Here is a 16280-nt window from a genome sequence, read left to right as displayed (position 1 = left end):
TGAGTGATGTCTTGAGATGTTGCTTCAATATATCCACATTATTTTCCTGCCTCATGATGCCATTTATTTTGTGAAGTGCACCAGTCCCTCCTGCAGCAAAGCACCCCCACAACATGATGCTGCCACCCCCGTGCTTCACGGTTGGGATGGTGTTCTTCGGCTTGCAAGCCTCCCCCTTTTTCCTCCAAACATAACAATGGTCATTATGGTCAAACAGTTCTATTTTTGTTTCATCAGACCAGAGGACATTTCTCCAAAATGTACGATATTTGTCCCCATGTGCAGTTGCAAACCGTAGTCTGGCTTTTTTTATGGTGGTTTTGGAGAAGTGGCTTCTTCCTTGCTGAGCGGCCTTTCAGGTTATGCCGATATAGGACTCGTTTTACTGTGGATATAGATACTTTTGTACTTGTTTCCTCCAGCATCTTCACAAGGTCATTCACTGTTGTTCTGGGATTGATATACTTGCATAGTATTGTTTGTACAGATGAACGTTAGCGGTGGTGCGCACTAATAGCGTTTCAATCGGTGACGTCACTCGCTTTGAGACCTTGAAGTAGTGGTTCCCCTTGCTCTGCAAGGGCCGCGGCTATTGTGGAGCGATGGTTAACGATGCTTCGAGTGTGACTGTTGACGTGTGCAGAGCGTCCCTGGTTCGCGCCCAGGTCGGGGCGAGGGACGGACGTAAAGTCTATACTGTTACAACAGCAAATGGACCTATCACGACCCTACAGGAAGGGTGAGAAATCCATATCTTTATTTAAACCAGGGTACTTAGTGGCCTGTGGTTTGTAAATCCAAAAACTTTCCCTTTGGTTTAACTGTATTTTCTAATTGAGGCCGGAACATGATCAATAGCCATAGCTTGTAGGGAGGCAGGGTTGCCATGGTGTAAGGACTTGTAGTGCCTTGCTTTGGGGTAGTCTTCATGGCCTACTAGAATGGAGATCTTGAGTTTCGCTAAGCGTCTTGAAGACGTTTCTTTGTCCGTCCAATGTAGAACACCTTGCACTCTGGACATTCCAATCTGTAGATGATATGAGTGAATTTGCAGTTAATGAAATGCTTGACTTAATACTCCATTTTAGAAGCGCTGTCAACAAAATACTTTTTCTGTGCAATATTTCTGCAATGGTTGCAGTGGTTGTATTTAAAAGAGCCCTTGGGTTTGTGGTCTGGTAAAGTCTTTTGAGAGTCACCAGGAAGATAGTTGTGGACTAATTTGTCATTTAGGGTAGGACATGACTGGTGGCTCTGGGAAGACTTTGTGTAGTAGCATATCATGTATTGTTTTGTTGTGTAATGGCTTTGCTGGCATGCATCTAAAACATTTTTTTGGGAGTTTGCCCCACCAATATTTGCATGCTAAAATCGCCACTGCCTAGCCATATTATTCGGATAAGGGGATATTTTTAAAAATAAAACCTGGACTAATGAAAACAAATTGTTTTGAATTCATAGGATTCAGTTAAATTAGATTCAGGCTACACATCGGAGGTGCGGAGAGACCACATTTGTGTTTTCTTGTAGATAATGTGTGGTAGATGATGGGTCCTTATTTTACCCATCCGAGTCACTGTAACCAGTTGAATTGACATAGTTGGTAAAAAAATAAATAATCAAAAATGGTAAAAAAGGAATGTTTCTTATAAGGAGTCGTCATACTCAAGGGGAGCCTTCGTAAGCCTATTCTATTGGATATTGGTGAAACATTGTCGACACAGGTTACATGGAGACTAATTGGTGGTTGAATAGAAGAAGAGCTGCCTCTCAAATTAAACAGCTTAATCGAGTGGTTAACATTCATTACTGCGCGCACAGCTTGCAGCCCCACAAAACAAATGAGAGAGAAGGTAAAGTGCATCAAATGGACAGATTAAGGCAACAGCTTTCTTCTCATAAATGCTAAATTACGCGACATGCCAACAGAACAGAACGCCCAAAGAATCCTGCTTAACAACAGAAATATAATTTAAATCCGAATAAGGGATTCTCAGAAAGGTTAGGCGTGTGGGGATACAAATAATTAATTAATTACGAGTTGCACTTCGCAACTTTGCCTGCACTGGGAGTCACTCTGTTCTTAATAAACATGCATTAGAATAATGACATATAACTGTTGTATTTATAGCATATTCATATTAAATGACAGTATTAGGATTAAGCAAAAGTGTTATGGGAAATTACTTATCTTGCCATTCTCAACAATATTTGATCAAATTCTGTAGCCTATCCATAAGGGTATGTAGCCTAACCTAGAGGTATATGTGCTTTTGGCTAGTTTATTAAACACATCGTGTTCCTAAATGACAGTCATTTCATTTGCAGAAACAGTCTACGAGAGTTTACGCAACTCAGTATCACAGAGAAAACGTATTGAAAAATCACGAACCATGTCATAATTGCATGGTCAGTGTTTTTCTGATCCGATTTTGCAAATCCTGAAGCACTAGGCTAGATGTAGTCTAACGATCAGCTATAAAGGAGAACATGTAAAGTGTGTGAGCGACTCATAATAATTAACTCGACATTAGTAATATTACTGGATAGCCTCATTAACGCTCGCGCGTCACCCGACCTCCCCACTGTCGGTGCTGATTGGACAGGGCTTGGCCACAAACTGTGACTTCACAAAAAAAACTGAAGGCGACCCCAAAGATAAAAAACAATGCAAGCTCATTGATGTGACAGAGTCCTCCGTCCCTCTCTCCTGTCAGCAGTCACCTCGCCCGTGCGCCTTTCATCTGAAAGGGACCGCGAGCGCTCCTTCGCTTCAAAGTGGACACGGGAACCGTTCCATTCCGGCGTAAAGATGCCCAGAGGATTTTTAGTGAAGAGGAGCAAACGCGGCTCAGCGGCTTCTTACAGAACGCGTAACGACGACAACTTAATGCCAAAAGCGGACCTGCCTGTGAATGCACCGGAGTGGACAACCGGTGTGCCAACTGCGTGCCCAATTGTGCCGTTATCCGAGGACAGTACATTTGAAGAACCATGGACCAGTGCCCCGGCTGAAGCGGACCAGGCGCAGCTGCCAGAGAGCGCAGACAATGTGGAGATTAGAGAGGACTTTGGGAAATACCCACCACACCATCCCCGCACTGAGCCGGACCACGACGGATCTCCGGGGCGGGCTGACCTCTCCTATAGCCCGATAAAACCAGTTGGCGCTGTAGTGGAAAAATCGTCCCTTGACCGGTGTATGAGTTCACCAACAGTGACAGAGCCGTACGCAATGAGCACGCCGGTGTCTTCAATAGAGAGACTTCTTCTAAATCACGCGCCCTTTGGACACTCTGATATGAAATTCGACCCACCTGTGCACCTCTACCAGTCTTTCCATCATGCTATGAAACGCACGTACATGGAGCAGGAGCGCAAGATCAAGCCAGCAGCCAAGAAGCCTAAAGTAATCCGGAAACTCAGCTTCGAGGACGAAATCTCCACCTCACCCGTGCTTGGGCTGAGAATTAAGAAGGAGACCCCCGAATTTAAAGCAGCTACCGCATCTTCTGCTAATAAGAAACCGCTGGGAGAATTCATCTGCCAGCTCTGCAAGGAGGAATACCCTGACCCGTTCTCCCTCGCACAACACAAGTGCTCCAGAATTGTGCGCGTAGAGTACCGCTGTCCGGAGTGCGACAAAGTTTTCAGCTGTCCTGCCAACCTGGCCTCTCATCGCAGGTGGCATAAGCCTCGTCCTGTAAATCACAGAGAGGCACAGAGCGCCAAAAAGTCACAGCCGGAGGCACGGCTGCATGAGAGGACTTTCGTGGAAGGGAAAGAGAACGCGAGCGAGTTGAGAGTTAACAATCAGCACCACGTTTCTCTGGACAGCTCCGCGTGTCAGCGGGATGTCACCGTGGACAGCTCCCACAGACAAGAGCAGCTGCGCAGGAGGGTACAGGAGAGCCCGCAGCCCTTCGATCCGCGCTACCGGGACCCAGATAAAACTATGGACCTGCACATTAGAGCGGGTGACAGCCCAGGCATAATGCATTGTCCGGAGACCACCGACGTGGCACTGCCCACCTCTTCCTTCTTAAAGACCTCCGGGACAGTAGAGGAGATTTACGAATGTCACTATTGCAGCAAGAAGTTCCGACGACAACCCTATCTGAGGAAACATCTTGCGGCGCATGAGACAATCAAAGCCTCGACCTATAACCAGATAGAGAGTGGGCAAATCACGTTTCCCTGTCACTTGTGCGGTGCCCATTTCCCATCCACTGAAATTTGGGACAAGCACAGAGTTTGGCATGCAATGAGAGATGACATTCTGATGAATCCAGGGAAGATTGCGGGTAGACCAGACTTGGTAAGACCAGAATTAATAAGACCAGACCTCATACAGGGAGACCAACAGATATTCACCTGTAAGCACTGCCCATCTACCTTCTTCAGTTCTCCCGGGCTTGCCAGGCATATCAACAAGTCTCACCCCACAGAGATCCGGCAGGTGATGCTTCTACCAATGGCAGTCAGACCCGACTGCTAGTAGCCTAGTCTAGGCTGATGTAGGCAAGTCTAGGCCAGGGTTTCCCAAACTCAGTCCTGGGGTCACGTTTAGTTTTTTTGTCCTAGCACTACACAGCTGATTCAAATAATCAAAACATGATGAGTTGGTTATTTGAATCAGCTGTGTAGTGCTATGGCTAAATACAAAATGTGCAGGGCGTGGGGGGGGGGGGGGGGGGGGGGGGGGGGGCAGGACCGAGTTTGAAAAACTAGACTTACTGGAATGCTGAAACCCCTGAAAAACAAGTGGATTAATTAAATACATATGAAAGTATGAATGTGTTCTTTTTACTACATGTGTGATTGTATTGTAACTTATTATACTACCTGATCAGGTCAAAAACAATAATGGCATTTCTATTTTCATGACAAGAGAAACGTTTTTTTGCAATGACAGATTACAGCACACTAATAGCTGAATAGAGCCACATTGTAACACTTGCTTTTGGGCCTATATTCACTAATGTACATTATTGATTGATTTACAGTGTTATGATTTGTTAAAACATTTAACAGTAAAATTGGGCATATCAAAAGTTTCAAATATTTTAGAGTTGTCATTTTAAGCATTTAATGAAAATAAGAGGGTGGCCCTTTGAATATTACAAGAGTATCAGACCTCACTGCCTTTATCTTAATGTAGTTCCTATGGAAATTGAATGTGCTTGTTCAGTATAGTTGTGGAATTGATTTCTAAACCGGCAAGGCTATCAAGATGTATTTTCATACAGAAAATCAAGTTTACCTGTTAGAGTATTAAACTGTTTGAGTTAAATATATATATATTTATTCTCTGAAAAGTACTTGCTAAAAAAAACGCCTTCATGGTGATGATTGTGTTACAATTATGATGTTGTGTTTTGATATGTAGTGAACGACATTTACATTGATTGTCAATAAACACAAGTCTATGTGCATACCAGTGATGGCCACTATACAGTATTTTACGATATTGTCTAGGATTGGGCAGTATCCAGATTTTCATGGCATCATACTGTTCTTCTCTAATCCCGGGATTTACGATATTATCGGTTTAATACACAATGAGGCGCTAAAAAGTAGAAAAAAAAGCCCATTGGGCATTATTACCAGAATGCTAACAAAATTAGCACAAGTAATAGCAAACTTCCATAGAGACTGCTAGCTAAATATGCTTACGAGCGCAAATGAAAGTAAACTAATTGCAAAGGCAGGCAATCCAGCTCAGAAACGTATACATATATATAGGTAGTAGCTACCGAATTTCCTTTTTGGTGAGTTTGGATATTTACAAGAAAATGTGAATGAGAGACATTGTGCAAATGAACAACGTTTGGATGCATGCTTGTCTGAAGGAAGAACAGAACTGGATCTGGAGCAGCATGTGTACACGCTGTGTCTGTATGGAGTCTGAAGAAGCTAGGGCAACAGGCCTGCCTGCTCTGCTTGGAGAAGAGGGCGGAGGAGCAGTCTAAATGAAGCCTTAACTGAGAGGAGAAAATAACGCAAGGACATCAAGATGGCAGTGGCAGCTGTACAGATAACTCATCCAAAGTGCTTTGACTTCTCAAACAAGGCAAAAAGCTACCACTATATGATGCCCCATCTCCTTATTAATTTAGTCACTTACTTAGCTAACTAGCAAGTTAAAACAAATACACAGCTGGACTCACCTGCTCCTGCTTTCTCCCCTTGTGCTATTGACAAAGAAACACGTTACTGGCGCAACGGTTCTGGGGAACTACTGTAAGCTTCATAATGTAAAATGTGACCGGTGAAATTAAGAACACTTTCTGCTTTATCTCCTAACATATTGCGCAAGTTGACTGCAGGTATTTACTTAAACATTTGCTACAAATACAGTATTAAAATTGATTGAACAACTTCAAATAAATAGTTTCAAAGGTATTGAAGGTATTGAAAAACAACCCCCGTGGCTATTTCCAAATACCCCGGTTTACCCCCCAATCCAAATATTGTCGCATAGATGTTCAAAGAACAAGCTTGTGGTAAGAATGTTTTATTGTCAAATTCCATTCCACAGCCACTCTCCTCCTGGAACAACCATTACAAATGTGTAGATACTACAAGTTTGACAATACTATTTTAATTGTGTGTGCGTGTTGTGTAGCTGTTATAGCAACACATGCAATTAGTACTGGCATCATGCAGCATTTGGTCAATAGTAACATACAGTATAAACTCACTTTACAGTATGCACAGGTTTCAGTCACTTCTGAGTGCAGGGAGAGAGCTAACCAATCTCATCCAATCTCCTCAGCCTCAAGTAAGGATGCAGCATGATTTTCTCGCTCTCTCTGGCAAGTTTTTAGTTCTCATCCTCTGCCATTTAAAAAAATAATTTAAAAAATAAATCGGAACTGACCTCACTCATATATTCAAACATAACACAACAATAACGTGGATTTGACCTTCGACATGGTAGCAGTTTTTAAAAGATATAACCGTTCAACCGAAAGGTCCAAAACAGGCATTTACAGTCCCTTTCCTCTCTGGTAGAGAACCTACAGCTGAAAGCAAATAATGATAGAAAAAATGTAAATGCAGCGTTTGCTCTGTGCTAGTGTGTCTTATAGATGGACACAGAGTTGGGAACTGGAGTGAAGACCTGCTTGATGCTCTTGTCTTTCCATCCTCATTGGTGTTGTTGCACAGACAGACACTGAACCGTAACATACATTAGTTTGTTCTAGCTGTGGATAAAGCTACCGCGTTATTTGTATTGGCCAACTTCAGCAGGAAAGCTTTGAAAGAGGTAAAACGCAGCAGACCTCTGGCTTGAGGATAATATAGGTTTGGTATTTTTTGGAAGCTATGTTCAAATATGTACACAGTTCAGGTATTGTCCTCCACACTATATCTATACCACAGCATTGTTGAATACTCAGATATGATTGGCTAGAAGGGCATTCTAGAATGGCCATTAAAACCAGATAACGGGACAGTTGGAAAAGATATCGGACACCTTGCAATCATGACACAATATGCGCCTTATTACATTCTAAATCACTACACATTTATGAATGAAAACTATTTATGAATGAAAACATCATGTGACCTAGACAAGTAACAAGAGCCAACATATTTTCAACTGACAGTGAAACAAAGTAGCTACTTTACAACGATTAGCCTACACCTAGCTACAAGCCTAAAACATAAAGAAAAGATGGAGGAATTATGACATTTTATTTTTTATAAAGTCGAAGAGTTATCCTAAGCCTGAATGGTGGAAATAAAGTCCCTTTATCAATATAAAAAGAAAACGCACAGAGAGCAGACAGTTGTGGACGTGACGCTCACCAAAATTGAAGTGGAGCGACATGAAGAAAAACAATAGAATGCGTAGTTAAAACAGAAAGGGATTGGCTCAAGGAGAATAAGGACATTTGACAGCTACCGGCCAGAAGAGCTAAACAATATCCTCCGCGCAACAAATGGACAGGAGTATTCGGTACCTAATTTTGTGTAGCCGGGATAAATCGTGTAATGCGGCACAGCATCATGACCAATGACAGCTTCAAAACATGCAAGGACGTCTTCAAGTCCCTTGTGAAGAGGTATAGGAGATCGGGGAAAGTCGTCAGCACTACCCCCTTCCCATATCTACTGCTGACCTCCAGCTGCTACTAGAGTCCCCTGCGGTTTCCCCCGACACAGCTACGGGTCTAGTGAGGAAGGCTGGTTATCCAGCTGAATCTCGCTAAGCGTGGGGCCAGATGGAAATCGAGACTGAGACCTTCCTCTTTCCAGGTCAAGACGGACGAGGATGGAGTGGATTCGGCCACCTCCGTCTCTTCCACAATGCAGAGACGAAAAACCACCAAGAGGCGAACAAGCCGAATGAGAACCACAAAGGGTTAATATTTACTTTGCCAGGCAACCCAAACCGCCCACTGGCAAGTTTGAAAACATACTTCTCCAAGTGTCCCCAAGACGCTACATCCCTTTACCGCCACCCACTGCGGTCCCCACAAGTTGAACAAAGAAGGACATTTGGTAGGCTACTCTAAGAGCCGATGGTGGTACACTACCTCGGCAACCTGTTACCGTGTCTCAGCGAATAGGCCGGGTTGTCAATGCACTACACGACCCGCAGCCTCCGGAGCACAGCCGTGGAGCTGCTATCAAATGCCGGTCTGGTGTACATACAAGTTATAAATGTAACCAGGCACAGGTGAGAGAGCAGTTTGAGGAGCTACTGGGCGCCTTCTGTGACAGAGAGGAAGCGCTGGAATCACCTCCTCTCATCTGAGGTAGAGAGCCCACAAAGCCCCACCACAAGCAGCAGTAACAACAACAATACAAACAGATGGAAATGGTACCAAGCGAGTGAGTCATTTAACTTACCCCGCGGCTTGAAGATGTCCCATTTCACCATTAATGGCAGCATCCAATTAAATTTTAACAAGTAGCTGGCAAGACAACTAGCTCCGAAGAACCTAACAAGCTGGTTAACCCCTGACATCAAAAGAACTTATTGCATTATTTGAATCTACATTTTTTAAATTTAGGCTGTCTTGGTGTTTCTTTAAAAAAACGTTTCATATTGATTCGTTTTTTGATGCCATTATTATATTGAAAAATGGAAGAAGAAAAAAACCACTTGCACATCTGAGTTATTTTCTTGTGTTGGAAACAATCCAATAACTTCAAAGGAAACATATCTGCACACTGCCTATATATTGATGAAATATGTATTTTTAAGCCATTAAATATATAGCTAAACCTTAGCCTGTCAAATAGTCCCACATGTGCAATCACGGGATAAACTAGCTATGCTACATGACGAGAGAAGAACGTTGCCAGCCTGCATAGTGATCGAACTAACGTAACGAGATATAGTACTAATCGAACGAACGACTGGGTCGCGTCTCTGGCAACCACAAGACGAGGAAGTATAAATTAACTTGTAAAAATATAAAACAAAACCATTTTATTTCTACAGGTAAATGTGTGCTTTAGTATTGTTTTCTTTGGCAACTGTGGTATGAGTGGGATAAACGCTGACGTTCTGTACATTACCTTGGATCCATTATTTACCTGCGGTCCATCATTTCCAAGGTAACGTACAGAACGTTTGCGTTCATCCCTTACATATTATATATTCATCATGAGTGGAAAAAAAAGGGGTGGTTCAATACAACACATTGTATATGAACAAAACAACCTAATCTGCAACATTCTTTATCAGGTGAAATCCAAATGTACAATCATAATAAAAATGTTATGTGACCCCTAAAAAGGCAAACAGTAGTGAATATTATATTCAGAAAATCAATCAGTTCCACAGTTTAGTGTGAAAATCAAAAAAAAATGTAACAAGAAATGTTTCACTTTAACCAAACAATTTCCTTCTTTACAACTCTATAGACAAACATATTTCAACCTCAAAACGTTTATCTCCTTATCATCAAACACTAGCCAACATTGCTTCAGTCCAAGCATAAAGAAAGTGGCAACTCTTCTGTATATACAGAGTATAGTACAAATATATAAATGTCTCATGGTGGACACAGTGACCAAATATGAAAAATAAGATGTTTCTTACTTTGTGTTTCTTTGTACTTTCTTACAAACTCAAGTTCTTACAATCACTTTCCTAGTGGGTCAGAGGCCCAGAGAGCCAGGGGAATGGCATACTAGATATTGATCACTCTGCTCAGGGACAACAACAGCTACAACCACAGCAGAGAGAACACTCTAGCTCCTCATCTCAGTCAAATATCAAGTGATTTCAACCATCAACAATCCTAATCACATTGAAAATACACATCTGTCATGTTGCCTTTACGCTTTCTGTACACAACGGGACCCATGCTGCTTCTTAAATATATCTATATCTAAATATATTATATTTTGCTCTCTTTCCACATTTCTCTGGAGTGCAAAGTTTGTGGTGGTGAGCATAGTTAGAAAACCTTTCCCAAAAGACATGTTAATTCTGTTGGAGCTTTGCTAGCACAAGCTCAGTCCTGGGGACCCTGGGCTGGCCCCCAAGGGCCTGGCTCTGTTCAAGGGCCTAATCCTGCATCTTGGAAGGGTTGTACAGTAGGGGAGATGCGGAGTCTGACCATGCAGGGCAGGTGTGTCCATGTCCATGTAGTTGGAGTACATAACATGCCATGCATCGCTGTTAGCAGGTAAAGGCTGGTAGTTGCAGTGTAGTGCAGTCCTAGCTGTACGGTACAGAGAGAGAGAGTCAGTCTCTTCATCTGAAGGCTGTGAACTCTCGCTGGGTGTGGCGTGGAGGAGGGTCAGCGGAGGGAAAGTCCGATCAGGTCTTGTTGGCCGAGCCGGAGGAGCGTCGGAGCTTCATGGACATACGGCTCTTGCTAGTACGAGGGGACATTGGCAAGGCTAACTGGTCGGCCCCGTCTAGAAGCGCTGCTGCTGGACTTTCTCCCTGCTGACTCTCGAGGCATGAGCCTGTGGAAGGAGAGCACAGGTGTTAGACCCCCCCCCGTTGCCTGTAACCCACTACTGTGACAGTCAATGGTAAACAGTAATGTAGAAGGCAGGCCCCCCCCCCCCTCCCCTCTACAGACAGACAGACTACAGGGTCCTACTCCTCCAGTCTACAACCTGCCTTCCTGAGGTTAGTCCCCAGCTCATATTAGTCTTTATGGAAGGGGAGGATCAGTACATGCACTTTGATTTGTAATGCAGTGGAAAAGGTGTTGCATCTCTCTGAAAGTAATTTGTTGATTGTATTATAATAAATGTTGACACATTTGAGTATAGTTACGGGTAGCTTTCTTTAGCTGAAACTTATCGAGGCATCAATGTTCATGAAATAAATCTAAACAACTAATCCCCATAGGTATGATGGTGGTGGTACTATAAAACACAACTGAAATCTAGAAAGTCCGAGAATAATAAACAGGAAACGAAAGGAGGAGGAAACAGGGTAAGAAGGAACAGAGAGAAAAAAAGGTACTTTGCCGTGTTAATGTTTTAGCATACCATTCACAGCTAGCGTGAAAGACCTTCCGTTTCAAGTCTTTGCCCTTTACTTTGCTGAGCCCAAAGTTTTCTAGTGGAGTTTTGGGAAGGAGCTGAAATATCAAGCTCTCTTTGGTTGGAAAGGTGAAGACAAGCCACAAAGCCACAGGTGAGAGAAAGGGGAGGAGAGGAAGAGGGGAGGGGAGGGGAAGAGAGGAAAGGGGAGAAGAGGGGAGGAGGAGAGAAGAAAAAGAGGGGAGTAGAGGAAATGGGAAGGGAGGAGAGGAAGAAGAAGAGGGGAGAGGGGAGGGTAATGGAGGGGCGTAGAGGAAATGGGAGGGGAGGGCAGGAGAGGAAGAAGAAGAGGGGAGAGGGGAGGGTAATGGAGGGGCGTAGAGGAAATGGGAGGGGAGGGCAGGAGAGGAAGAAGAAGAGGGGAGAGGGGAGGGTAATGGAGGGGCGTAGAGGAAATGGGAGGAGAGGAGAGGAAGAAGAAGAGAGGAGAGGGGAGGGTAATGGAGGGGCGTAGAGGAAATGGGAGGAGAGGAGAGGAAGAAGAAGAGAGGAGAGGGGAGGGTAATGGAGGGGCGTAGAGGAAATGGGGGGAGGGCAGGAGAGGAAGAAGAAGAGGGGAGAGGGGAGGGTAATGGAGGGGAGTAGAGGAAATGGGAGGGGAGGAGAGGAGAGGAAGAAGAAGAGGGGAGAGGGGAGGGTAATGGAGGGGAGTAGAGGAAATGGGAGGGGAGGAGAGGAAGAAGAAGAGGGTAGAGGGCAGGGTAATGGAGGGGAGTAGAGGAAATGGGAGGGGAGGAGAGGAGAGGAAGAAGAAGAGGGGAGAGGGGAGGGTAATGGAGGGGAGTAGAGGAAATGGGAGGGGAGGGGAGGAGAGGAAGAAGAAGAGGATACAACAGGATAAAGGAGGTCAGTAGCACAGAAGAAGGAAAATGAGACAGGAGAGGAGGAAGAAATGAAGGATTAGGCAGGGAAGGAGCGGTACAGCGGGGTGGAGCGAGCAAGGAAACGATTGGAAAAAAGCAAAAAGAAGACAAAGACAACAGGAGAGAGAAAAGGAGAGAAGAGACAAGAGGTGTGAGCAGTGACAAGGCTAAGAGGGAATCAATAGAAGGTGCGCACAGAACAGACAGAAGCACCATCTAAACACACTCAATACAGTCAGGTCACACACACACACACACACACACACACACACACACACACACACACACAAAGCATTTCGCTACACTCGCATTAACATCTGCTAACCATGTGTATGTGACAAATAAAATTTGATTTGACACACACACACACACACACACACACACACACACGCACATTAATGCAATGATTCCACTTACTTACCGACATTTACACTTACATTAAATAATGATCTTCAGGGCCATTGTTATCATCTATAGTTACATACCTTGTGTGTGTCTATGCCACCCATGAATACAGAGTGCAACTGTACTGTGCTCTGACTGGACTCATAAAAGACTTAACAGACAAAGAAAATCTACTGAACAATCCAGATGTACTGAACACACCAAGGCGGCAAAGAACCCGTGTTACAATAAGTTACTGCTCAGGAACGCACAGAGGAAGATTCTGGTTAGAACAAACCAAATCATTTAGAGTGTTAGTGAAAAGGCTTGGGCCTGTCTGGCCTGCTATGGTGGAAGCGTGCAAGGACTGAGGTTCACGTTAATGTTAGATAGACGTCCAACTGACAACATGATGGAGCAGATACAAGAAACAGGGAAAAAGTGAGAGAAGCAGATTTGGTCAGTGGAGAGAGAGACATACAGAGACACACAGAGAGGTATCGTGAGAAGTAGAGTGGTCATAACATTGTTACAAGTCAAACAGAACGAAGTGGCAGCAGAGACAGCGTAAGTTTGTTAGCTGTGGGGTTTCCTGGAGTCTTACCTTTAGATATACACAAGTGATAGATTATGATCTACAGGGGGAAACATAAGACAAAGGAAAATAAAACAAAAAACAAAATTTAAATGGCAAACCAAAAAAAGAAAGAGAAATAAAAATGAAAATAACCACAAAAAAGAAGCATAACAGAAATATGATCATTTGCGGTTTGGAGGAGCAGAGAGTCCGTGGTGGACTGGTGTTATCAACACGGGCAATAATTCATCAAGACAAGGTTTTGGAGCTGAAAAACACTCATCATTTCATTCTGTACTAGGAGAACTAAAGTTCAGGAAAGCACAGGTCAGTGCTACTATAATTACATTACAACATTACCATAATTATATCAGGTATTTTTCAGTCAAAAAACATGTTTATTTTTCTCATTACGTGGAGAAAAGAACATGCACAGACATGCATCTTTTTATAAATGAAAGGGTCGCAAATTCAAACTGTCAAAAAGCAAAGTCTGATGGACAGATTCAAAATTCGCACATCTGAGCAATCTTTGTTGCAGGTGCATGGTAACAGTTGAAAACATGAGAAAAAATAAGAAACCCGCACACACTTATTAAGCTTTACATATCGGCCTCGTCAGAGACATTGTGAGTATTTTTAATTTGCACTTTTATGTAGACATTGCTCCACCCACATCCGTTCAATGCATCGAATGGGGTTGGAGTCGAGGGAAAATAAAACACGTGTTGCCAAATATAACAATGCGCATTTCATAAGTATTCTAACAAAGTGTGTACATAAAATGTATTAAACACATCTGTAAAACCGCAAAGAGGACATCAACATATCAAGTAAGTTTTCAAAAATCATTGGGTACAGTGCAAGAAATGTACAGATTCCAAATATTTGTAGACATATAGAGTATCAGTCAGAAATTTGAAGACACCTTTTCATTCAAGGGTTTTTCTTTACTTCTACTGTTTTCTACATTGTAGAATAAACTATGAAATAACACATATGGGATCATGTAGTAACAAAAAAGTTATGTTAAACAAATCAAAATATATTTTAGATTCTTCAAAGTAACCAACCTTTGCCTTGACAGCTTTGCACACTTTTGACATTCTCTCAACCAGCTTCATGAGGAATGCTTTTCCAACAGTCTTGAAGGAGTTCCCACATATACTGGGCACTTGTTCCTGCTTTTCATTCACTCTGCAGTCCCAAACCATCTCAATTGGGTTAAGGTCAGGTGATTGTGGTATTTGGTATTTGATTAGGATCCCCATTAGCAGGTTGCAAAAGCAGCAGCTACTTTTCCTGGGGTCCACACAAAACAGGAAACATGACATAATACAGAACACCAATAGACAAGAACAGCACAAGGACAGAACTACATACATTTTGGAGGACAGGTCATCTGATGCAGCACTACATCACTCTCCTTCTTTGTCAAAAAGCCCTTACACAGCCCGGAGGTGTGTTGGGTCATTGTCCAGTTGAAAAACAAATGATAGCCACACTAAGCGCCAACCAGATGGGATGGCGTATCGCTGCAGAATGCTGTGGTAGCCATGCTGGTTAAGTGTGCCTTGAATTATAAATAAATCACAGACAGTGTCACCAGTAAAGCACCCCCACACCATCACACCTCCTCCTCCATGCTTCACGGTGGGAACTACACATGCAGAGATCATCTGTTCATCTACTTTGTGTCTCACAAAGACATGGCAGTTGGAACCAAAAATCTCAAATCTCCTTCGCATTGGTGTCCTTTAGTAGTGGTTTCTTTGCAGCAATTCGACCATGAAGGCCTGATTCCAGCAGTCTCCCCTGAACATAGGATGTTGAGATGTGTCTGTTACTTGAACTCTGTGAAGCATTTATTTCAGCTGCAATTTCTGAGGCTGGTAACTCTAATGAACTTATCCTCTGCAGCAGAGGTAACTCTGGGTCTTCCTTTCCTGTGGCGGTCCTCATGAGAGCCACTTTCATAAAGGTGCTTGATGGTTTTTGCGACTGCACTTGAAGAAACTTTGACATTTTTTGAAAATGTCCAGATTGACTGACCTTCATGTCTTAAAGCAATGATGGACTGTTGTTTCTCTTTGCTTATTTGAGCTGTTCTTGCCATTATATGGACTTGGTCTTTTACCAAATAGGGCTACCTTCTGTATACCACCCCTACCTTGTCACAACACAACGGATTGGCTCAAACTCATTAAGAAGGAAAGAAATACCTCAAATGAACTTAAAATATATTTTGATTTGTTTAACACTTTTTTGGTTACTACATGATTCCATATGTGTTATTTCATAGTTTTGATGTCTTCACTATTACTATACAATGTAGAACATAGTAAAAATAAAGAAAAACTCTGGAATGACCTTTTTACTGCTACATGCTACAGTACACGCATGTAGAAAATGAAAGGGTCACCCAGCCAGAAGACTAGTCAACTAGTCAAGAAGAATACTATACTGTGACACAGAGCTGTTCTCGCTCTGTTCTCATATTTCTAATGTTAGTCACAGATGGAAGATGATGTGTGCTCATAAAGCAGTAAATTACAGTAAGAGAATAAAATAAATACACTTAAAACAATATACCCAGTGCCAGACAATGAGGCTGGAGAGAGAATCAATGTGATATGAGAACATGGGAAGACCAAAAATGCCCTGGGCCTGGCAGAGCACTTATCACCCCAGGAGAGAGAGGGGGATACACGTGGCTAACTGTTCTATCTAGGGGAAACACTGTATTCAGTGTGTATTTTATAATAATTTAAAAAGACTATGGAGGTGTATAGAAGACACAACTAGTGTGGTTTATGGCAAGTAGCGTGGTTAAGGTCATTATGGCAAGTAGCGTGGTTAAGGTCATTATGGCAAGTAGCGTGGTTAAGGTCATTATGGCAAGTAGCGTGGTTAAGGTCATT

The 16280-nt window shown here is 43.0% G+C and overlaps 2 protein-coding genes across 10 annotated transcripts in view; one reads left to right on the top strand and one right to left on the bottom strand.

The window, feature by feature from the left end:
- The first annotated feature begins 2695 nt into the window (after positions 1-2695).
- On the top strand, positions 2696-5440 carry LOC110505734 (insulinoma-associated protein 2-like). Its single transcript, XM_021585137.3, has one exon. It carries the CDS (start codon positions 2813-2815, stop codon positions 4496-4498), a length of 1686 nt encoding a protein of 561 aa, XP_021440812.3. The 5' UTR covers positions 2696-2812; the 3' UTR covers positions 4499-5440.
- A 1061-nt stretch (positions 5441-6501) lies between these two features.
- LOC110505733 (ral GTPase-activating protein subunit alpha-1) overlaps positions 6502-16280 on the bottom strand; it is a 117034-nt gene continuing 107255 nt past the window's right edge. For 5 of the 9 annotated variants that reach the window (XM_090221035.1, XM_090221034.1, XM_090221039.1 and 2 more), the window contains one exon: positions 6502-10944. In XM_090221035.1, the coding sequence (XP_090077161.1) occupies positions 10793-10944 (152 nt within the window). In that variant the 3' untranslated portion in view covers positions 6502-10792. Of the gene's footprint in view, positions 10945-11481; positions 11591-13386; positions 13418-16280 lie in introns of all 9 variants that reach the window. The other 4 variants (XM_090221042.1, XM_090221037.1, XM_090221040.1 and 1 more) reach the window with 2 other exon arrangements.

Source organism: Oncorhynchus mykiss, chromosome 25 (genome assembly GCF_057628025.1).
Source record: "Oncorhynchus mykiss isolate SJ-2025 chromosome 25, ASM5762802v1, whole genome shotgun sequence".
Lineage (NCBI taxonomy): Eukaryota > Metazoa > Chordata > Actinopteri > Salmoniformes > Salmonidae > Oncorhynchus > Oncorhynchus mykiss.
This window is presented reverse-complemented; position numbering and strand designations above follow the sequence as displayed.